This window comes from Gobio gobio (genome assembly GCF_949357685.1).
Source record: "Gobio gobio genome assembly, chromosome: 16".
NCBI classification, from domain to species: Eukaryota; Metazoa; Chordata; class Actinopteri; order Cypriniformes; family Gobionidae; genus Gobio; species Gobio gobio.
This window is the reverse complement of record NC_137109.1, coordinates 784,205-809,233: the sequence shown is the minus strand read 5'-3', so window position 1 is coordinate 809,233 and position 25,029 is coordinate 784,205. Positions and strand designations below refer to the sequence as shown.

At 40.7% G+C, this 25,029-nt stretch overlaps 2 protein-coding genes across 9 annotated transcripts in view; one reads left to right on the top strand and one right to left on the bottom strand.

Annotated features, from left to right (window-relative positions):
• limch1b (LIM and calponin homology domains 1b) overlaps positions 1 to 6,766 on the top strand; it is a 141,782-nt gene extending 135,016 nt beyond the window's left edge. For 4 of the 7 annotated variants that reach the window (XM_079838755.1, XM_079838759.1, XM_079838760.1 and 1 more), the window contains 2 exons: positions 5,164 to 5,266; positions 5,374 to 6,766. In XM_079838755.1, the coding sequence (XP_079694881.1) occupies positions 5,164 to 5,266; positions 5,374 to 5,399 (129 nt within the window). In that variant the 3' untranslated portion in view covers positions 5,400 to 6,766. The remainder of the gene's footprint in view (positions 1 to 5,163; positions 5,267 to 5,373) is intronic. The other 3 variants (XM_079838754.1, XM_079838756.1, XM_079838757.1) reach the window with 1 other exon arrangement.
• Positions 6,767 to 7,886: 1,120 nt separating this feature from the next.
• Positions 7,887 to 17,996, bottom strand: LOC307139294 (uncharacterized protein). Of its 2 annotated transcripts, none has more exons than XR_013818106.1 (7): positions 17,935 to 17,996; positions 14,028 to 14,333; positions 13,614 to 13,928; positions 13,361 to 13,405; positions 13,109 to 13,189; positions 12,838 to 12,948; positions 7,887 to 8,057 (listed from the first exon to the last, which is right to left on the bottom strand). XR_013818106.1 is itself a non-coding variant. In XM_079838191.1 (7 exons), the coding sequence occupies exons 1-7, from the start codon at positions 17,993 to 17,995 to the stop codon at positions 8,039 to 8,041; spliced, it is 867 nt and encodes a 288-aa protein (XP_079694317.1). In that variant the 5' UTR covers position 17,996; the 3' UTR covers positions 7,887 to 8,038. The 2 variants fall into 2 exon arrangements, 1 of the variants encoding a protein (XP_079694317.1); XM_079838191.1 differs by having other exon boundaries at positions 12,909 to 12,948.
• Between the last annotated feature and the right edge of the window lie 7,033 nt (positions 17,997 to 25,029).

Here is a 25,029-nt window from a genome sequence, read left to right as displayed (position 1 = left end):
CATTTCTAATGTACCCCCTTTTATTAAGGATGAGATGCTGACTAAGGAATTGTCACGCTTTGGCAAACTGATTGCTCCCATAAAAAAAAGATCGCTATAGGGAGTAAATTGGGGTTGGTGAAACATGTAGTGTCGTTCAGGCGATTTACGTACATGATACTGAACGGAAATAGAACTGATCTTGACTTGAATTTTAAATTTAAGGTGGAGGACTTTGATTACACAGTTTTTGTTACTAGAAACACGATGAGGTGTTTTGGTTGTGGAAAGTCGGGACATTTGATTCGTGGGTGCCCGGAAAACATCGCTCATCAAAGTGAGCAGAATGAAGGTGTAAATAACACTGCGCAAAACGAAGACGGAGAAGTCGCCAGTACTTCTAATGCGCCGAATTCTAATGATCCAAAAATAGCTGTTTCAGCCGACGAAAATGTTGAAGCTGATATGACGAGACAAAGTGTTGAAATTGATGAAAGAAACGCCAAAAAATCCGAAATTGTAACCTGTGAGAGTGTTGATTGCATTAACAATGATTGTGGAGAGGCTCTGGGAAAAACGCAAACGGGTTTGAGTCAGTTTTCTGATACAGAATCACAAGTGGAGAGTCTAATTCAAAATGATAATATGTTAATGGACATGGATCAGGTTGTGTTTAAAACACCTCTGAAGAGGAAAAAAAATGACAAGAGCGTGGTTTTGAAACAGGCCAGGAAGAATCAATTAGAGAATAAGGTGGATAATGAAAGCAGTGAGAGTGAGTTCTCTGATTCAAATGTCTCGGGTTGCTCACAGTCCAGTTGGTCATGTCTTGAATATGGAGTGGATGAGATTAAAAAGTTTTTGAAAGTGACCAAAAATATGAGAGGAGTGCAGACTGATGAATATTTTCCAGATCTCAGAAGACTTCTGGAAAATATTAAGTGTTCAATGAGTGAAGGAAGATTTACAGATAAAGAAGTATATCGTTTAAAGAAAATTGTCACAAAAATTCAACTCCAATTGAGTAATGATGATGAAATGGTTTAGTTTTTATGCCCTTATTGCATGTATTGCTCTCTGTAGTGTAGTTTCTTTTTCATTTTTAATGATGAGTGACATTCGCATTGGATCTCTAAATGTGAATGGGGCTAGAGACTGCAGAAAGAGAGCACAGATTTATGAAGTAATAAGTCAGAATAAAATTGTTGTTTTTACAGGAGACACATAGTGATGGAAAAAATGCTATTGAATGGGCTAAGGAATGGGGAGGTCTTCTTTTTCTGAGCCATAATACTTCACTCAGTGGAGGGGTTGCAGTTTTGTTTAACAAAAATTTTGCTCCCTCATCTTTTTCAGTTGAGGAGATTGTAAAAGGTAGATGTATGAAGATCAAAGCTACATTTGAAGATCATGTTTTTGCTTTTATTTGTGTGTATGCACCAACCTCACAGATAGAAAGAATGTTGTTTTTAGATAAACTGAATACAGTAATAGAAAAGTGTGATGATGAGTTTTTGGTTCTGGGAGGGGATTTTAATTGTGTTGAAAGAAACATAGATAGGAATCATGTAGAGCCACATATGGCTTCACGTCGAAAATTGATACAAATGATAGAAATGAATGAGCTTTGTGATGTATGGAGAAATTTTAATCATGATGTTAAACAATATACATGGACACATGTTCGTGACAATTTGCTGTCAATGGCACGTTTAGATAGATTTTATGTCTTCAAGCATCATCTTAGTTCCTTTATAAATGGCTCAATTCTTCCAGTAGGTTTCTCTGACCATAGTTTGGTTTTGTGTCGAATGATTATCAGTTCTGTTAAGTTAAATAGTTCTTATTGGCATTTTAATGTGACATTGTTGTCAGATTTACATTTTAAAGATGTTTTTAAGTTTTATTGGGAGTCTTTTAGAGAACAAAAAGACCAATTTTCTTCTTTACAAGAATGGTGGGACATTGGGAAAGTAAATATTAGGCAATTATGTCAACAATATACTCTAAATGTCACAAGAATTTTAACTCAGTCTATTAAGAAATTAGAAGTTGAAATTTTAGGAATCCAAGTTTTAATTCAAGAAACAGGAAATCAAGACCATTTAGAATCTCTTTTTATGAAAAAATCAGCTTTGTCTGATTTTTATAAAAGAAAGGCACAAGGGGCATTGGTCAGATCACGTTTCCAGAATGTGGAGCAGATGGATGTTCCATCAAAGTTTTTTTTTGGATTAGAAAAAAAGAATGGACAAAGACGGTATATACAGAATTTACGCTCTGAAGCTGGGGTTCTGTTATCAGACCCAGTTGAAATGAGAAAAAGAGCAGTAACATTCTATAAAAATCTTTATAGCTCTGATCATAGGACAGATCAAGATGTCGATAGTTTCTTCTTTGAAGATCTGCCAAAAATCTCTGAAAGTGCCAATGAAAAACTCAGTAAAGCTATTACTTTGATAGAACTGTATGAAGCTCTCCAGAGTATGCAAAATGGGAAAGTTCCAGGTATAGATGGGATCCCTTTTGAATTCTATAAAGCATACTGGGGTATTATAGGTGAAGACTTGCTTGCAGTTCTTAGTGATAGTTTAGTTTGTGGTTTTTTACCACTGAGTAGTCGGAGAGCAGTTCTTACTCTCATCCCAAAGAAAGGAGATTTGAGTGATATTAAAAACTGGAGACCAGTGTCATTATTGTGCTCCGATTATAAAATTCTGTCCAAGGTATTGGCGATTAGGCTAGGGAAAGTTTTAGATGACATAATTAGTCCTGACCAATCCTACTGTGTGCCTGGAAGATCTATATTTGATAATATTTTTTTAATTAGAGATTTGATGGATTTTTCAAAGATCTGCGGTGTAAATTTTGGCTTGATTTCCATTGATCAAGAAAAGGCTTTTGACCGCGTAGAGCATGATTATTTATGGAAGACTCTAGATGCCTTTGGTTTTAATTCGTTTTTTAAAGGCTATATTAAATTATTATATAATGACATTGAGAGTATGTTGAAAATTAATGGTGGTTTGTGTGTTCCTTTTAAAGTTCAGCGTGGAGTAAGGCAAGGTTGTTCTTTATCAGGTATCCTCTACACATTGGCAATAGAACCACTATTGCACAGATTAAGAAGGGTCTTAAAAGGACTCACATTGATGAACTGTGAAAGTACTTTTGTTTTATCAGCTTATGCTGATGATGTTATTGTAATTGTAAAAGAGGAAAATGATGTGAATATTTTAATGGAAACTTTGGAAGATTTTGAAATGATATCAGCTGCAAAAGTGAATTGGTTAAAAAGTGAAGCTGTTTGGATGGGAGACTGGACAACAGTGACTCCCAAACTCCCTGATGGTCTGTTATGGAAAAAAGATGGTTTAAAGTATTTGGGAGTTTATTTGGGAGATGAGACATTTCAATTTAAAAATTGGGAAGGGATGATTGAGAAAATAAAGGGCCGCTTGGATAAATGGAAGTGGATAAAGAAAATATTGTCCTATAGGGGTCGAGCCCTTATTGTCAATAACCTTGTTGCTTCATCTCTTTAGCATTGGCTGACTTGTGTTGACCCGCCACTACTCTTTCTTGCTAAGATCCAATCGATGTTGATAGACTTCTTCTGGGATAAAATGCACTGGGTGGTCCATAACATCTTGTATTTACCAAAGGAAGAAGGTGGACAAGGACTTGTGCATTTACAAAGCAGGACAGCAACTTTTCGAGGACAGTTTATACAACGGTTCTTGACAGGCCCAGAGTCTGTAAGTTGGAGGCCAGTGGCAAGTGCTATCTTAAAAACTGCTGCAGATCTAAGTCTGGACAAATCCTTATTTTTAGTGGATCCAAAGTTTTTAAATGTGGTGAAACTTCCACCTTTTTATCGGAATCTTTTTAAAGTTTGGAGTCTTTTTAAACTCCAAAGGACAATTAATTCCACATCCTTGTATTGGCTTCTGGAAGAGCCATTAATTTATGGTGCAAGACTGGACATAACTAATGCATCACTTTCATTGACTGAAGCCTTTATAAAGGCTAAAGTGGTGACTCTTCATGAACTAATAAGTCTGGCAGGACCAGATTTTATTGAGGGGGATGCGGTGTCAACACAATTGGGGTTTAGATCCACTCGTACGGTTGAAAAATTATTACAAAAGTTACACACTCTTCTTACAGTCGACGAGATCGATCTACTCAGAAAATATTGTGAAGGAGAAATTATTCCCAATGTTAAAGATCCTTTTCCAAAGTTGATGGTTTCACCTAATTTAGAGGAGGTTGGTGGAATTTTTCTGGAATCAGAAAAATTAATGGACATGGACTTTAAAGAAGTTAATGGCAAGAAATTGTACAAGTCATGTGTGAAATGTTTTAATAAAATGGCACTAAATGGGAAAACTGATACACCTTGGCGAAATGTTTTAGGTTTGAATGAAATTTTTAAGCCAAATTGGAGAACATTTTACAAGCCACCATTAGTTAAAAAAATTGGAGATTTGCAGTGGAGGATTTTACATTGTATTGTTGCTGTAAATGCCTTCATATCTGTGTTGGATCCTAATGTAAGTCAAGAATGCCCTTTTTGCTCACAAAGGGAAACTGTTTTTCATGTTTTTATGCATTGTAATAGACTTAAACCTTTATTTGAGGTTTTACAAACATTTTTTAAGTCTTTTAATGAAGAATTTTCAATGCAAATTTTTATTTGTGGTGTTAAGTATACAAGGACAAGAGAGAGAGAGTGTAAGATGTTAAATTTTGTCTTGGGAAAAAGTAAAATGGCAATCTACATGAGTAGGAAAGATAAAATTGAAAAAAATCAGGAATTTAATCTTGTGTCCATTTTCTGTGCCATGGTCAAATCAAGACTGCTGATTGATTTTAGTTTTTATAAAGCTACTTCATGTGTTGCAATGTTTGAGGATGTTTGGTGTTATGGAGGAGCGTTATGCTTTGTTGTAGATGACAACCTTTATTTTACTCAATTTATGTAATATTCTTTTTTCTCTTTTTTAAATAGATGTTTTTAATATTTTTGTGTGGAACTTGTGTGGAACCTTTATAAATTGTAATAAAGGTGTTTTCAAATTCTCCTCTCTCTCCTCTCTCTCTCCTCTCTCTCTCTCTCTCTCTCTCTCTCTCTCTCTCCTCTCTCCTCTCTCTCTCTCTCTCTCTCTCTCTCTCTCTCAGTGTGGGATCTGTAAGGGTCAGCTGGGCGACACCAGCACAGGAACGGATGTGCGGATCAGGAACGGTCTGCTAAACTGCCATCAGTGCTATATCCGCTCCCGCTGTGAGTAACACACTCAAAGCCACGGCGTATTCTCCAATATATTACAAACACATGATCATGAATGTCCGATGTATTGAATTCGTTGCTCTTTTTGTCTTGTGTTTTAGCTGCGGGTCAGCCCACCACCCTGTGAACCCGACCCATAATTCTCTCACCCCGGTCCTCACAATCATCACGTATGTGAACGCGAGCACATTTAAACCCAAACCACTGCAACGTCTTCAGGTCGGGTTTCTTTACAAAACCATGTCTCCGGCCAAACTGACAGTGTGTGTGTACTCTGACACCAAATGGACGGTTTGAGATTCCTGGAATTACACTTCACTTTAAATTCGTCTGCAAACGCGTCTTGTTTCTTACATCAGAGTATTGTATTGGATCTGAAGTACAGCGTTCAGGGCGAGCTGAACCTTTCAGTAGTTCTGTGTTCTCTGAGTGCATTCAAACACCAAAATCTGCCCAAACTATCCTCAGAATTCCTGTCCGCAAGTTTTATCGTCTATATTTTCAAAGCATAACATGTTAGCATTCATAGTGCCTGGTGATAATCTCAGTCACTGTAATCATTCTATTAACTGAAGGATGTATTTTTATACATAAAAAACTACACTTGAGCTGATAAATGCATGTAAACATCAGACATATTCATACATCGCTGCTTCGGGAAGCTGTGCCTTAGGAGAGATGCGGCGTCTGCGAGAGGTTCGGATCCAAAGACTGTTTCTACGCTCATGAAGACGTTTTGGTCGTTTCTGATCGAGTTGCACCTTGCTCTTTGAAATAATGGAGTGTTTGCCTCTAAGTATCTCAGTTTTGCCCTTTTCACAGCACATTTACACCCTAGCAATAGTATTATGCAAAATTGAAATGTATGGCCAAAACTATAATCATTTCCTGAACATGTTTTTCCTTAAATCCAAAATTTGGTTTGGCTATAGAGATCTACACACACATAAATATGTATATATGATGATATTTAGTTTCACACACATGGCGAAGCAATACACATGTAAATGTTCATGAGCAGCCCATCATAACACACTCACTGGCGTAATGTAACGTGTTTTATACGGAGCCGCTGAAGGGACACAGTGATGGAAAAATATATTTGAATGCTTTTGTGTTCTCTCACAAATGTTTGTGTTCCCCTGAGAAACGTCTTTTTCCTCCCATCCCATGTCCCTTTAGGGGCTCCGTAGTTTCACGCCTACCAATGTTGGCAACAAGAAACATGTCATGATTTATTCAGCAGCGTTTCTGTGCTTCTGTACTTTATGTTTAATTCATCATAACTTTAGGTTGACACAAGGCAAGTTATACGTTGTTTAGGAGGGAAATAGTTACCTTGGAAATATATATATATTACATCTAAGGTGTATTTATTGTGTTATTCAAATCCCAAATCTATACTATCTAAAAAATAGATGAATTTGATGTTCAAATGCAACGGCTTTACAGTATACTGTATGTTTATAAATAAAATGTTGAAAAATGTAATCTAGCCTATATCTCTTTCTTTCTAAGACATGAAATATAATAATTTAAATGTCATAATGTGTCTGCAAAAGAGAACCGGATCAAACTGGTTGAAGTGCTTGATTTGAAGAGTAGAGAATCCGTTGTTAATGTAATGTGTTTAGATGCATAAACACAATATAATAATGTAATAATGCAGTATATAATCTGTGATGAAGGCTTTTGCTACCATCAGAGCCAATCAAGTGAAGATCGCAGTATATGTTCTCAGTTTACCACCTACTCACACACATCTACATATAGTCGGCGGCAAATTGCCATAGCTTGTAAAAATGTATTAAATAACAATACGTTTTAAAGTTCCCAAATGTAACCATCATTTTCTTTGAAAGATTGAGAAATATTCACTGATTCTCTGATTCACAAGCTCCCAAAACATTTAGCACATTAAAAAATGAAATTTCATTTTTTTCTTAAAAAGAGTTTCATGTAACTATTGTTTAATTCATATCTACTGTACATCTGTAAATGATAATAGTTCTCAGCGGTAGCAGTTCTGTTTTTTACTGTTGAGAAATCTGTTGTGCTCAACACTTCCTTCTTTTGACCACACTCTCTCAAACCGTGGTCATCTCTGACTGAGAGTTGGCCAACGCTTCACCACTCGACCGTAGTTCTGTCTTTTCTGCACGCCATTATTGGTTAAAGAGGGCTGTTGGTTCTCATAGTTCTGTTATCTTAAATTATATCTGTATGGTGAAGTCATGTCCAACACTGCAAGTTATTATCGTGTCAAAAATTTAACAACGGAGAGCTTTTGAATTTTGAAAGTTTGAGCAGACTGGAAAATTAATTAACCCATTTAGCTCCTCATTTTCTCATTTCTCACTTTCTCATTTTTATAGAAGCACCTAATTAAAAAAAAAAAAATTAAAGAATATTTTTATGCATTTTCAAAATGATGTAATTAACTATCTGGAAAAAGAAATGCTGCAAATGACTGAAAAATGTAAGAATTGTTTTGTGTAAATGTGTGTGAAGTAGGTGAAGTAGTGTGGATGACAAAAAATTTCAGTCTTGATGGCCTCTCTCATCTGAAACTGAATCATTTGCTCAGATATAGTCAATGAACAATACAGAGATTGATATTTCACTGAAATGTTTTTATTTTTTAATCTGCAATCTAAAACAGACAGTGGTCATGGAACAGAAAAGAAGAATAAATGGACCAGGGATCTTTACTTGCGCTGTGTCTCTCAGTAAATGCTTTTCTGGAAGTGATGACCTCAGCATAAGTCACATCATCTGTAATTCCCTAAACATGGTAATAATATAAATATGATTAGTTAAAATGGTGTACAAAACCAGACTTTATGGTTATTATTATACTGTTGGGACCCAATTTATATTAGGTGGCCTTAACTACTTTGTACTAACATTTAAATTAATCATTTGATACAATGTACTTATTGTGTACATACATGTTTTTACATTGTACTTACATTTTTTAAAAAATACCTGCATGTGATTACATCTGAAATTAATTTCTGTAGTTATAATTACACTGTTTACACCTAACCATACCCTTAAACTTACCCACACCACCATACCTGTCCCTAACTTTACCCTTAAACTTACCCATACCACCACACCTGTCCCTAACTTTACCCTTAAACTTACCCATACCACCACACCTGTCCCTAACTTTACCCTTAAACTTACCCATACCACCACACCTGTCCCTAACTTTACCCTTAAACTTACCCACACCACCACACCTGTCCCTAACTTTACCCTTAAACTTACCCACACCACCACACCTGTCCCTAACTCTACCCTTAAACTGACCCACACCACCACACCTGTCCCTAACTTTACCCTTAAACTTACCTACACCACCACACCTGTCCCTAACTCTACCCTTAAACTTACCCATACCACCACACCTGTCCCTAACTTTACCCTTAAACTTACCCACACCACCACACCTGTCCCTAACTTTACCCTTAAACTTACCCATACCACCACACCTGTCCCTAACTTTACCCTTAAACTTACCCACACCACCACACCTGTCCCTAACTTTACCCTTAAACTAACCCACACCACCACACCTGTCCCTAACTCTACCCTTAAACTTACCCACACCACCACACCTGTCCCTAACTCTACCCTTAAACTTACCCACACCACAACACCTGTCCCTAACTTTACCCTTAAACTTACCCACACCACCACACCTGTCCCTAACTTTACCGTTAAACTTACCCATACCACCACACCTGTCCCTAACTTTACCCTTAAACTTACCCACACCACCACACCTGTCCCTAACTTTACCCTTAAACTTACCCATACCACACCTGTCCCTAACTTTACCCTTAAACTAACCCATACCACAACACCTGTCCCTAACTTTACCCTTAAACCTACCCACACCACCACACCTGTCCCTAACTTTACCCTTAAACTTACCCACACCACACCTGTCCCTAACTTTACCCTTAAACTTACCCACACCACCACACCTGTCCCTAACTTTACCCTTAAACTTACCCATACCACCACACCTGTCCCTAACTGTACCCTTAAACTTACCCATACCACCACACCTGTCCCTAACTCTACCCTTAAACTTACCCACACCACCACACCTGTCCCTAACTTTACCCTTAAACTTACCCACACCACCACACCTGTCTCTAACTCTACCCTTAAACTTACCCATACCACCACACCTGTCCCTAACTCTACCCTTAAACTGACCCACACCACCACACCTGTCTCTAACTCTACCCTTAAACTTACCCACACCACCACACCTGTCCCTAACTCTACCCTTAAACTGACCCACACCACCACACCTGTCTCTAACTCTACCCTTAAACTTACCCATACCACCACACCTGTCCCTAACTCTACCCTTAAACTTACCCACACCACCACACCTGTCTCTAACTCTACCCTTAAACTTACCCACACCACCACACCTGTCCCTAACTCTACCCTTAAACTAACCCACACAGCCACAACTGTCTCTAACTCTACCCTTAAACTTACCCATACCACCACACCTGTCCCTAACTCTACCCTTAAACTTACCCACACCACCACACCTGTCCCTAACTCTACCCTTAAACTTACCCACACCACCACACCTGTCTCTAATTATACCCTTAAACTTACCCGCACCACCACACCTGTCCCTAACTTTACCCTTAAACTTACCCATACCACCACACCTGTCCCTAACTCTACCCTTAAACTTACCCACATCACCACACCTGTCCCTAACTCTACCCTTAAACTTACCCACACCACCACACCTGTCTCTAATTATACCCTTAAACTTACCTGCACAACCACACCTGTCCCTAACTTTACCCTTAAACTTACCCATACCACCACACCTGTCCCTAACTCTACCCTTAAACTTACCCACACCACCACACCTGTCCCTAACTCTACCCTTAAACTTACCCACACCACCACACCTGTCCCTAACTCTACCCTTAAGCTTACCCACACCACCACACCTGTCCCTAACTCTACCCTTAAACTTACCCATACCCCCACACCTGTCCCTAACTCTACCCTTAAACTTACCCACACCACCACACCTGTCCCTAACTCTACCCTTAAACTTACCCATACCACCACACCTGTCCCTAACTTTACCCTTAAACTTACCCACACCACCACACCTGTCCCTAACTTTACACTTAAACTAACCCATACCACCACACCTGTCCCTAACTTTACCCTTAAACTTACCCACACCACCACACCTGTCCCTAACTCTACCCTTAAACTTACCCACACCACCACACCTGTCTCTAACTCTACCCTTAAACTTACCCTTAAACTTACCCATACCACCACACCTGTCCCTAACTCTACCCTTAAACTTACCCACACCACCACACCTGTCTCTAATTATACCCTTAAACTTACCCGCACCACCACACCTGTCCCTAACTTTACCCTTAAACTTACCCATACCACCACACCTGTCCCTAACTCTACCCTTAAACTTACCCACACCACCACACCTGTCCCTAACTCTACCCTTAAACTTACCCATACCACCACACCTGTCCCTAACTTTACCCTTTAACTTACCCCTACCACCACACATGTCCCTAACTTTACCCTTAAACTTACCCACACCACCACACCTGTCCCTAACTTTACCCTTAAACTTACCCACACCACCACACCTGTCCCTAACTTTACCCTTAAACTAACCCATACCACAACACCTGTCCCTAACTTTACCCTTAAACTTACCCACACCACCACACCTGTCCCTAACTTTACCCTTAAACTAACCCATACCACCACACCTGTCCCTAACTTTACCCCTAAACTTACCCTACCACCACACCTGTCCCTAACTTTACCCTTAATCTTACCCACACCACCACACCTGTCCCTAACTTTACCCTTAAACTTACCCATACCACCACACCTGTCCCTAACTTTACCCTTAAACTTACCCACACCACCACACCTGTCCCTAACTTTACCCTTAAACTTACCCACACCACCACACCTGTCCCTAACTTTACCCTTAAACTTACCCACACCACCACACCTGTCCCTAACTTTACACTTAAACTAACCCACACCACCACACCTGTCCCTAACTTTACACTTAAACTAACCCACACCACCACACCTTTCCCTAACTTTACCCTTAAACTTACCCACACCACCACACCTGTCCCTAACTTTACCCTTAAACTTACCCACACCACCACACCTGTCCCTAACTTTACCCTTAAACTTACCCACACCACCACACCTGTCCCTAACTTTACCCTTAAACTTACCCACACCACCACACCTGTCCCTAGCTTTACCCTTAAACTTACCCACACCACCACACCTGTCCCTAACTTTACCCTTAAACTTACTCACACCACCACACCTGTCCCTAACTTTACCCTTAAACTTACCCACACCACCACACCTGTCCCTAACTTTACCCTTAAACTTACCCACACCACCACACCTGTCCCTAACTTTACACTTAAACTAACCCACACCACCACACCTGTCCCTAACTTTACACTTAAACTAACCCACACCACCACACCTTTCCCTAACTTTACCCTTAAACTTACCCACACCACCACACCTGTCCCTAACTTTACCCTTAAACTTACCCACACCACCACACCTGTCCCTAACTTTACCCTTAAACTTACCCACACCACCACACCTGTCCCTAACTTTACCCTTAAACTAACCCACACCACCACTCCTGTCCCTAACTTTACCCTTAAACTTACCCACACCTCCACACCTTTCCCTAACTCTACCCTTAGCTAACCCACACCACCACACCTGTCCCTAACTCTACCCTTAACTAACCTACACCACCACACCTGTCCCTAACTCTACCCTTAAACTTACCCACACCACCACACCTGTCCCTAACTTTACCCTTAAACTTACCCACACCTCCACACCTGTCCCTAACTCTACCCTTAACTAACCCACACCACCACACCTGTCCCTAACTCTACCCTTAAACTTACCCACACCACCACACCTTTCCCTAACTCTACCCTTAGCTAACCCACACCACCACACCTGTCCCTAACTCTACCCTTAACTAACCCACACCACCACACCTGTCCCTAACTCTACCCTTAGCTAACCCACACCACCACACCTGTCCCTAACTCTACCCTTAACTAACCCACACCACCACACCTGTCCCTAACTCTACCCTTAAACTTACCCACACCACCACACCTGTCCCTAACTTTACCCTTAAACTTACCCACACCTCCACACCTGTCCCTAACTCTACCCTTAACTAACCCACACCACCACTCCTGTCCCTAACTTTACCCTTAAACTAACCCACACCACCACTCCTGTCCCTAACTTTACCCTTAAACTTACCCACACCTCCGCATCTGTCCCTAACTTTACCCTCAACTAACCCACACCACCACACCTGTCCCTAACTTTACCCCTAAACTTTTCTTAAACCCTTAAAAAAATCTGCACAACAAATATGCATAAAAAACCTTTAATATCCAACAGATAATTCTAATACATATATAATTTTACCTAACTTTTAATTAATTCAGTTCAAAGCAGTCTATCAATAAAAATGTGAGTGTGTGGTTCATTGTGTATTATTCACATCACTGTCTCCTGGGTGTCCTGACCTCTTCTTCTGTTATCTGTGAATAAAACACACCATTATATCAAACCTCTCATATAGTATCATAATAAGGATACCGATTAACTCTTTAATATTTCAGAAGGTGTATATGTGCCGTTCTGATCACAGTTATAGATTGTTGTGAATCACCAGATGATAAAAAGAGTCTCAAATCTCACCAGCTCTCCGTTCACAGATGATCAATAGAAGAATAACGGTAGGAGTAGTTAGCACTGCAATCTCAATGATAAATATAATCACTACAGCAAAGAGAGACATACGTTCAGAAAGAGGTTTCAGCACAAGACAACATACAAACTCAATCCATGAATCTGTAAATGACCTTTCCTGATGATGAATGACCCAACACTGACAGACACATGCTGCCGTTCTCAGTATAATGTACTGTAATGTGCTAAAGACATTCATACCTCTGAGTAACAATCTGACAGAAGTCTTGTTGTCTGATGAATTGACTAAGAGGAAAGAAGAGTTGCATCAGACACAGAGATGTAATAATATATATCACAAGATCAATATGATTTTAGTCAAATGAACCGATCTCTCCAGAACACTCCAGAGCAGCATTAGTTAAATTTCAAGTCTTATTTCTAGAGGAATATTCATACAGCATGTCCAGCATTGAGCTGAATATTGACATCTGCATACATTTAGTGTTCTTACCCAAGTATGTGACAGTATAGCTGACTGAGGTCTTGACTTTATCAGTTGTGTCAGTAATCTGGCATCTCCACTCTGTGTTGTTGTCTTCATTGAGGAGTGTTGTGGTCAGAGTGATGATACAGTGTTGAGGAGAGGATGAGATCTGAAATCTGGGGTCTGGTTTCAGATTCACACCAGCCTTATTCACCCAGACCAGCTGAACTCCCTCAACATTGAAGAAATTATAACAAGACCATCCATTATATACATACAACTGACAGGAGAGAGTGAAAGAGCTGCCAGGTCTGATCTCAGTCTGTGTGGATGATGGAGAGACTGAAACAGAAATTACACAACAGAGATTTATTTCACTAAACATGAGAGTTTATAGAGAGAGTGATGTTCTTTTATCATATAATGAACAGAAACACTGACCATGAAGAACATGCAGATGAACAGATGCATTAAACCGTTTATCCTCATCTTGCCAGCAGGTGTAATGTCCACGATCTTCAGTTGTGGCTTTATAGATGTACAGAGAGCAGTCGGACCCCAGACTCAGTCTCTCACCTCTCTCTATGCCATTCTCCTTCATCCCATTTTCAAATAATACAACTGTCCCTGAACTTATTCCTCTACTATATTGCCATGTAGTTGATTTGCAGCCAGCAGGAGCTCTTCCACAGAGCAGTCTGATGTTCCCACCATCACTGATGAACATGTCTGTCCCTCCACTGGTACCTGAGACAGAGTAAGTGTGTGTTTATATAGTACTTTATATTAAATCTGCATATTAACTAACTACATGTTAGTTGCGTGTAATAATGCGTATTTTATAGTTATTACTACAGTAGCTGCATGTAACGTGTAACAATGACATTGTAAAGTGTTTCCATTAATTCTTTATTCTGATTTCAATTTAAATGTATAATATCTACACATCCTGTTTGTTTCTGAAGAGGATAGTTTACACCTGTGATATTTTCTTCAGTTTTAAATTCTTAGCTAAACTTTATATAAATTGAATTATTTCATTATCAGTGTAAAGCTGAGGCAAACACAAGGCTTTTGTAATGTAGCAGTATGCAATTATTAGTAAGAGGAGTGGTTCAATTATTCTTGGCCGTAATGATGCTATGTGTGTGCGTCCTCCCTCACGCTTGTGAGCGAGCCACCGTACTTCCGGCGGTGTGTGTGTGTGTGTGTGTGTGTGTGTGTGTGTGTGTGTGTGTGTGTGTGTGTGTGTGTGTGTGTGTGTGTGTGTGTGTGTGTGTGTGTGTGTGTGTGTGTGTGTGTGTGTGTGTGTGTGTGTGTGTGTGTGTGTGTGTGTGTGTGTGTGTGTGATGGGTAGGTTTAGGGGCAGGGTCAGTGTAAGGGGATAGAAAATACGGTTTGTACGGAATAAAAACCATTACGCCTATGGAATGTCCTCACATTTCACAAAAACAAACGTGTGTGTGTGTGTGTGTGTGTGTGTGTGTGTGTGTGTGTGTGTGTGTGTGTGTGTGTGTGTGTGTGTGTGTGTGTGTGTGTGTGTGTGTGTGTGTGTGTGTGTGTGTGTGTGTGTGTGTGTGTGTGTGTGTGTGTGTGTGTGTGTGTGTGTGAGAGAGAGAATGTCTGCGAGGTAGGAACTGCTGTCATTGTGGTCTGTTTTGTTTGTTCTGCATCAGGGTTTCAGGGTTTTATTTTGTTAAAGGGTGGACTGAGGAGCTTTGCGGGATGCCTTCAGCAACAGCCGTTTCTCTGGAAATCTGTGTAACGCATCATTTTCTGCGCTATAGGTATGAGTCGCCAAACAACAGGTATGCTTTGGTTTTGGGCTAACTGTACCAATGCTAGTGGCCTTGCTAGTTAAACCTGTCTTATGCTGTATTACATTTTAGGTTTGGGTCAACGTGCAAAGGACGTTGCAGTGGGCTTTGGGTCGTTTGAACTTTGCGTGTCTGCTCTGTTTACATCATCTGAACTTTTCTCTTGCTCTTGGGAGATGAGGTGCGAGAGATCCACTGCTGGATTAGATTGGCGGATCCGCTCGTCTGTTGCAGCTTGAGGAGTTTGCTGCACCATAGTGGTTCATTCTTCTTCTCAACTGTGCATATCTGCAGCATTTTCGGTGGTACAGGATCAGCTGGAGCGCTGGTTTGGGCCTGTGACGTGGTGCTTTCGACTTTTAATGTAACGCAACACGCGTGAGTAACAAAAGTGACTCAAAGCCATGAATGGCTTGCAATAAACAGCCACTTGTCATCAGTCGTTTTTGTAAGGTTTTGTTGTTGTCTTTTTGTTTATTTTGGTTGATGTAAGTTCATATGCGTATCTGTTTAGTATTCTGATCTTCAAGTGGTTGTTTCTTTGTTTATTTTGTTTGTGGTTATTTGGTTTTTTTTTTTATTATCTTTTCTGTAATTTGTGGTTTTTGTTTCCAGTCCATCAAGAAGTGTGGTTGTCGGACGCGGCACCTCAGACGGGCTGGGCTGGTTTTGTGAATTTTAGTTCTTTTGTGAATTAAGTTTTTCATAAATTGTGTATTTTATTTTTTATGACTGTTCTTTCTTTTTTTTTTTCAAATTGTCCAGTGTTTCCTTCAGAATTGGGGCAGCTAGCTGCAGAGCATCAGCGTCTCCCTGTGTTGTGGTGGTTTGTTCCTTTTGATTAGTGTTTATGTGTTAAAGTTGAATTGATTTTAAATAAAGTCATCTTTTTGTACTCAACCCATGTCTGATACCTGACTCAGCCGTAACGAACCTGTGAGCTTTGCTCAATTATTAAGGCGAGACACGGCAGGTGAAAACATCGTTTTTTCATGCAGTGGTCAATTTTGAGATTTTGGGCCAGTTTGCTCCCTTAACATGTAAGCTTTCATGTCAAAATAAAAAAAATGTCAACATTACACATTAAGGTGGTTATTTAATTATATTTTGTCATCGTGCGCCTTTAGATTTCTACCCGAAATCATCAAAAGTTATTCTAGCGCGATCTCTCGTGCCGTCTCCATTCACAGAAACATGTCATGCTTGGTATCATTATAAAGCTCTCAGTCTCACACAAAGCGCTGGCTAACATTTGCTTTGTAGAACTAACCAACCGCAAAAGTTTGCAGCCGAAAACCACATCTGATTGGTCGTGAATTTCTCACTATGCGCTGCCGTTTCCTTGTATATTCTCCACTGAGAGAAAGTGCAGACAAGCTGAAATCAGCTCATAAACGCTCACAGAAAAGACCAAGTAGCAAGAGCTAGTAAAAAGAAAGTAAACAACAACAGATTAGACGACGAAACCCCGTCAGAATTAGATTCAAATAGTTATAGATGGACATACAACAGGGACAGTTCATCTGCAGTTTTTGTGACTGTTGTTTGTTAGGGTGGTTCTCTTAAGGTAGTTCTCTAATAGCTATTGCTATTAATAATTTATTCATTTATCAATTTCCACGTGATTTAAATATTATACACTACTGATATTAATTAACTGAATATATATATTTTGTTTGTAGTTTGGGGGTTTTATAGAAATGTATGCAATTATACAGTATAAAACTTTAAAGGCCGTTTTCTCAAAATGAGTTTTTTCTCACACTCAGAGCCAGATATATCCACTTCAGTAGCACCTACAACTCTTCCAGTCTTATTCTGAACTATATTCTGAAGGCTTTTCCCGAGGGATTTGTTGATATATCATTCCTATCCTGAGTTATAGGTTCTTTAACTCCAAAAAACATGGCGGAAATTGATTTTTTTAAGGCTATTGTCAGTATTCTCTAATTTACTAAAGCACAAAATAAGATATCCAGAATCCCCTCTGTAAAGCACTCTCATCTAACATGTCAACAAATAGAAACAAGAATTTTAAACATCCTTTCCAATTTCCAGATTTTGTTTTTGGAAAAATATGCAAATGAGCGTATATTTAAGTATATAAGGCCTCATTTGCATATTAAAACATTAATTTACACAACTTGTAATACATTTTTTTCTTATGTTTATGCCAGTAATAAACTGGAGAAGTTTCACAGTGATATCTTGTAATTTAAAAAAATTCCCTATTCACCTGTAGTGTCTCGCCTTAAGGGCTTTTCCCCGGAATGAGGCCCCCCAGGGTCTTTATTTTGGGGTCTGTTATTTATATCAAGGTCTGACGCCCAGTAGAAAGTTATTAAACATCTCAGAGCCCATTCATTTATAATTGACACAGTAAGAATAGCACAGTATGAACTAAACACTCCATAGAATGTCAGTAAGAATATAATGAACTTGTTCAACTTCTGTTCTACATTTGATTCTGACTAAACAATATTTTCACAAAAGCACAGAAACCTCTTAAACAGATGTTCAGGTTCTCTTACCCGTGAGCAGTGAGCAGAGAATCATCAGTCCCAGCATGTCTATATGACACTTGTCCTCCATCTGTCTCTGTTCTTCTTCCTCTTTCCATTATTTATAGTGACTCTCCTGCCCATCCTCTGTTTGGGAACTTCCTGTGATCAGACAGACAGATTTTAGTAAAGCATTGTGATGCAATAAAGATACTCTTCAACTACTCTGTGTTTTTGTAGGTTGTTAAATGCCACTGACTGTGTGACCATGTGGTGAAACGCCACCAAACTCCATACAGGCTGTTTAAAGTTAGTGCAGTGGTTGATAAAGTTTCCTGTTAGACGTCTTTATGTGCTGTGTGGTTCATTTATTCTCTTGTGTTTCCTGAGTTTTGTATCTCTAGTGAGCTCTTGTGTTCCTGGGTAATAAATAATAGACTTAGTATGATTTCCCATTCCCAAGAAAGGTGAACTTACTGTTCAGGTCACACTGTGGACCCAGAGCCAGCACCTGAGCCCAACTTCGTCCCGGAGCCTGACCCCAGCAGGAAGTCTGACCAGGGGCAAGAGCTGGAAACACGTCCGTTCCTGTGGGCGTTCTCGTGGAGTACGAGGCCATGGAGTGGAGCCCAGTCATTCTCCTGCTACTGAGGGTGAGCTCTGCCCAGTCCCCATTCAATTATTAGAGGAATTGGAAGGACTATTCATCAAAGTCTCTTGTCATCATTGTTCCCGTCCAGCTCTGCGTCTCCTCACTGTAAAAAATTGTCCAAATTAGACCTCATCAAACTACTCAATCAAACACATTACTAGCATGTTTTAGCACATCACTAGCATGATGCTACCAGATAGCAGGTCCTATTTTAGTTGCTGTTAGTGATGATAGATAGGTTTATATTTTACCACCGTGTTTAATTTGTCATTCACAAAGCTTCATGAGACTGTAGTTCTTTCCCTCACTAAAGCTGCTAAGTTCACAGTCTTGTACCTTTGTCTTTTTGTCTAATTTTCAATTTTTTTTTTAAATCGCAGTTTGTATGTAGTGATTCACCTAGCTAGTTGGTTTGGTTTAAGGCTAAAAATGCTTAACAAAGACTTTTTTTTTAAATCCCTGTGGAAAAAAAAATATTTCTGGCATCAATCCTGCTTTGTCAAGCCAACATAATAATACTTCTAAACACAGTATCTTAAATGTTCCATAAGAAAGATTGAACAAGAGTCATTTCTGCATTCTCTCACGTTTTAGTTTCTGACAGCCTCGGCCCAGATCTTCTAGTTCATCAGAACATTGTTTTATTTTAAAATAATTAATTTAGCAGAAACTGAGGAAGTTGCTTCATCATTTGTTGTTTCCCTGAGACACATCAAGGTATTTCATCAGGGTATTTCAGGCCTTACGGCATCAGGAACCCTCAGCCAGACCACCACACCACAGAAGACACCAGCCAGCGGTTAATCATCAGTACAGTAGACAGAAGTGCAAACCAGTGGAGGAAAAGAGCTAACTATCTTAGTAATACATATCAGAAAGTGCCATATACATGGTCATAATTTTAGGCGCTTGGAGAAAAGCTCTGTCTTCAAAAAATTTGGAAAATTGTAATTCTTGTAGTTTGAGGGCAGGTGGGTGGGAGAAGAGAAGTTAGGATACATCAGCCTCTGTTTGAGGGATAAGAATAAATCATGATTGTGTGTTGTGGAGATCTGGCTGCTGATATCAGAGTCTGGAGGAAAGCAGAGGCAAATAATCTGAACAGTTTGTGGGCGTCTCAAATTCTGTTAATCTCGTCTTGTTAGGATATGGTCTTGTAAGCAGGACTGTATACAGAAATGTTTGAGTGAGTGGGCCAACAAGAGAAAGAATTAAAAGCAAAAGATCTGTATATATAAAGTATAATTATTATTTCAGTTTATTAATGTTGAATTGTTTCTATAGGAATGCAGGAACTCTATAAGGCCTTGAGATTGAGAACAAATATTGATGATGAGGTGGAAGGAAGAGAAAGACACTGAAGAGCTCATTAAATAGAGAGTGACCAGAAACAGAAAGGTTTGAGTTTGAGTGATTAATAATCGATATATAACTTCAACAAAAGGATGTGTATTTAATGCAGTAATTCTCTAACTTTTTTGGTTCAGTGACCCTCTATCCATTATCCAGATACCAGATGCCCAAAGACAATTGGGTTAAATGTCTTACCTAAGTTATAATGTTGATTTATAATTATGTTTTAATAATAATAATAATGGGGCAGTACGGTGGCTCAGTGGTTAGCTCTGTTGCCTCACTCCCCGGGTCGAGCCTCGGCTGAGTCAGGACTCCTTTCTGTGTGGAGTTTGCATGTTCTCCCCGTGTGAGCGTGGGTTTCTCTGGTTTCTCCGGGTTCCCCCACAGTCCAAAGACATGTAGGTTAGGTGAATTGGACAGTCAATATTGCCTTTGTGTTTGAGAGCCTGTCCCATCCTGTCCCAAATAGCACCCTAAGCCCTCACAGTCTTCCTCCAAGTCCAAATTTTAGTAATGTAATACCACTTTGACTGTTGGGAAGAAGTGAGCATCAACTGTGTCCAGCGGCCAAAGGGGGCGCATGTCAAATCTACTAATAAAATACTCTATGGTGTTGTGGACTTCACAGACACACGTTTATTTATGTTTATATTTTTTATGAATTTTTTTTGTCAAAAATGAATGAAAACTTCCACATATATGTTAACATTGTTGACAGTGGGCGTGGGAAAAACAAAACAAAAACAAATATGCCAGGAGCAGGAGGAATCTGGTGGAAATTCAGAGTCCAGCCAGGATGATGCCACACAGCGGAGGGTGTCGAGGGAGGAGCCATGCTGTGAATCTCCTCGATTGGGCCATGGGGATGAGAGACGGAGCCAGTGGAAGAGCCCACAGGGCCAAGGTGGAGCCAGAGGGAAGGCAGAGCCAGACGGAGCCATAGGGATGGAGGTGACGTCCGACCGAGGTGGAGCCGTAAGGCCGATGGTCCCAGGTGAAGCTGAAAGAGGTGGATCCACACCACAGAGGGATGTTGGAGGAAGAATGGTGACGCGTATGTTCAAGATTCAAGATTCAAGAGTTTTATTTGTCACATACACAGTTATATACACAATATACAACTGGCAGTGAAATGTAAACAGGTCCGCTCCATGGACAGTGCAAATAACAGTTACAAGAAATTAAATAGAAATAGAATAAAATTAGAATAAAAAGTATTAACATAAGTAGAATTATAAATAAATCAAGTAAAAGATAAAAATAGGAAATAAGATAAAAATAAAAATATAAAAAATAAAGCAAGCCAGAAATGTGCAGATTCTGCGCAATACACTGTATTTAACATTTAACGACTCACGAGTTGAGTATTTGCACTAAATCTGTGCAGATTTGTCTTACACAAACTTCCCCAGCAGAGTTAGTGAACCGGAGTGAACATAAGTAACTCGCCAAATTGGCTAGTGATTTGACAGCGTTACCCGCCACAGCTGATTTTTACCCGCATTTGGCAGGTGTTAATTTTAAACCCTGCTCACAGTGCTTTGTCCGGGAAGTTGGTGAGGCATGCCAGATCTAGAAATCCAGTGGTGTGGGTCTCGAGGGACTGCTGCTCCTGCTAAAGGCATAAGAGCTGGACTGCCGGTAAGTCCATTTTCTGTTATTCTGTCACAGGTTGGTTGTATAAAAAGCACAAAGACGAAGGAGAATAAGAATAATAGTCTTTAATGACAAGCTCAGGCGATCAGACAGGAGTATCAAAATTAACACAGCATTGACAAGAACGGACAGTGAATGAGGGAGAACACAGGTTATAAATACATGGAGTAAACAATGAGAACTAATGAGCTAATTAATGAACACCAGGTGAACTGAATACAATGATCAGAGGAACAAACTAGAAACTAGCTCACAGGGAAACACAATGAAACAGAACATGTTATAGTTACACGGTTAAACTGACCTTTTTTACATCACTGTGAATATTCAAGTCTTATTTTAATTAAAGTCTCAAAATGATTCTATATCTTATTCTTTGGGTTGATTCTCGATCACACGGGTCTCAGCAGTCCTACAGTCCTTCATCCCGGGGTCCAGCTCCTGTGATGGTCGCATATGTCACTTCATTATTAGACTGAACCTGAGGGAGCGACACAAATAGAGTCAAACACTACGACTGACATTATTACAACACACTGGATTGCTAAATGTTTCTAAGAATCCGATTTAGTAGCATTGCAAATTTAAACACCGCAGTTTCGACATGTCTGCCACAAATGATGACAGCGTTATGTAGATATATATTTCCAGTCTATTGTAAGGGGAAGTTAAAAGAAAGGCTTGATTATCTGTTATCAAACATACACAGTAGACAGAAACTGAAGAAATGGAGCAGATTTCTTTACTCACATTGTGTCTTTCAGTAAACTTCTTTCTGGAAATGATGACCTCAGCATAAGCCACATCTTCTTTCTTCCCCTAAACATCAAAAGAAACATGTGATGTGTATGCAATACTGTAACTCTTGATTATTTGTATTTCTGTGGATCAAATGTGTGTAAATATGAATCTATGAGTTGTGATTGTTAGTGTTGTTCACTAACATGGACGTCATCAGCTGGTGGGGTCACCGGGGTCAAAGTGCTGATCGCTTCATTATCTGCCCCTTAAGACAATATTAACACTATTACATTTCTTCAATTAATCTTTTACAATAATAAAACATAAACATCTACAGTAAAATAAAAGAGTTTTTTAAATGTCTAATAATCTTGTAATTATGTGTTCATTATTGAAAACTCACTGGCTCTTTTTTACAGATCCACCATAGAGCAATGAGAGCAATAAGGGTAAGAATGGTCAGCTGACACTCTGTCATTCTGCTGTTGAATGCTGTTTTTATTATTTATATAAATCTTAGTTGAATAGTATTTAGTTTTCTTACCCAAGTATGTGACAGTATAGCTGACTGAGGTCTTGACTTGATCAGTTGTGTCAGTAATCTGGCATCTCCACTCTGTGTTGTTGTCTTCATTGAGGAGTGTTGTGGTCAGAGTGATGATACAGTGTTGAGGAGAGGATGAGATCTGAAATCTGGGGTCTGATTGCAGATTCACACCAGCCTTATTCACCCAGACCAGCTGAAATCCCTCAGCATTGAAGAAATTATAACAAGACCATCCATTATATGTATACAACTGACAGGAGAGAGTGAACGTGCTGTTGGGTCTGATCTCAGTCTGTGTGGATGATGGAGAGACTGAAACAGAAATTACACAACAGACATTTATTTCACTAAACATGAGAGTTTATAAAGAGAGTGAGAGTCTCATATCATATAATGAACAGAAACACTGACCATGAAGAACATGCAGATAAACAGATGTATCAGACTGTCGATCCTCAAGTTGCCTGCAGGCGTAATGTCCACGATCTTCAGTTGTGGCTTTATAGATGTTCAGAGAGCTGCTCGGGTTATGTATATAACCCTTGTTCCCTGAGAAGGGGAACGAGCACTGCATCGGGACGACGCTTTGGGGATACTCCCTTAGCATCAGCGAATCTGAAACCAGAATGCCAACTAGGCCAATCCGATTGGCGTGCGTGATGACGTCATCGTGACGGCATACCCGGAAGTATAAAAGGGGTGCTGGAACGTAATGGCGGTAGTAATTGCTCTGAAGCATGCGCTCCAGGCGCGCCAAGGTGTGGCGTCGGGATGCAGTGCTCGTTCCCCTTCTCAGGGAACAAGGGTTATATACATAACCCGAGCAGTTCCCTTTCGAGGGAACTCGCACTGCATCGGGACGACGCTTTGGGGAACGAGTACCCACTAGGCCACACCGAAGGGTAGCGCCTGCCCTAGTGTGAAGCCGGAAACCGGGCACAGCTAGGACTGGAGCACCCTAGCACCAGGCGTCGTAGGGAGATCCAGGCTATAAAACCTGATAAAAGTGTGTGGGGTAGCCCACCCGGCCGCCTCGCAGTCTGCAAGGGGACCCCAGAAAGAAGGGCCACCGAAGAGGCCATGCCTCTGGTGGAATGAGCCCTCACAGCCACAGGTGAAGGCAAACTGCGCACCTGATAGGCCATGGTAATCGCCTGGACAATCCAATTACTGATTGTCTGAGTAGACGCAGGCAATCCCTTCTTAGGTGAGCCAAAACACACCAACAGTTGTTGTTATCTCCTCCACTGTGCAGACTTCGCCAAATAAACTCTGAGCGCCCTAACCGGGCAGAGTAGGTGAAGTCTGCCCTCTTCCGCCGTCACATGAGGCGGAGGATGAAATGCCTGCAGGACCAATGACCTGACCACCCTTGATGGCACCTTAGGCACGTAGCCCGGCCTAGGGTGTAAGATGGCCTTTACTCCTCCCGGGGCAAACTCCAGGCAGGTCGGCGTTACCGCCAAGGCCTGGAGATCTCCCACTCTCCTGAGAGAGGTAATGGCAAGGAGAAAAGCCACCTTAAGAGTCCGATCCTTTGGTCCAGCCGACTCCAATGGTTCGAAGGGGGCCTCAGCCATCCTTCGAGAACCACTGCCAGGTCCCAGGTTGGAACTCTGGTCCGAGCCGCAGGCCTCATCCTCCGAGCCCCACGGAGGAATTGTACAACCAGCTGGTGCCTACCCAGAGGCCCATCACCCAGAGGAGTGTGGAAAGCCGAAATGGCAGCCACGTACACCTTGAATGTGGACGGGGTAAGCCCTGCAGAAAAACGATCTTGGAGGAACTCCAGCACTGAAGCCACTGGGCAGTTAACTGGGTCCACCTCACGTTCTCTGCACCAAGTGGAAAATACATTCCACTTGAGGCTGTACAGTCTCCTCGTAGACGGAGCCCTGGAGCTGAGTAAGGTCTCTATCACCTCCGCCGATAGGCCAGCCTCTATGTACCTGGTCCCCTCAGGGGCCAGACCCATAGGTTCCAAATCTCCGGGCGGGGGTAAAATATCGTACCCGCCGCCTGAGATAGGAGATCCCTCCTCAGAGGAATCTCCCACGGCTGACCTGCTAGCAGAGCTATGATATCCGAGAACCAAACTCGAGTCGGCCAACGGGGTGCTACCAGAAGTAGACTGACCCCCTGTCGACGGACCCTTTCCAGGACTCCCGGGAGC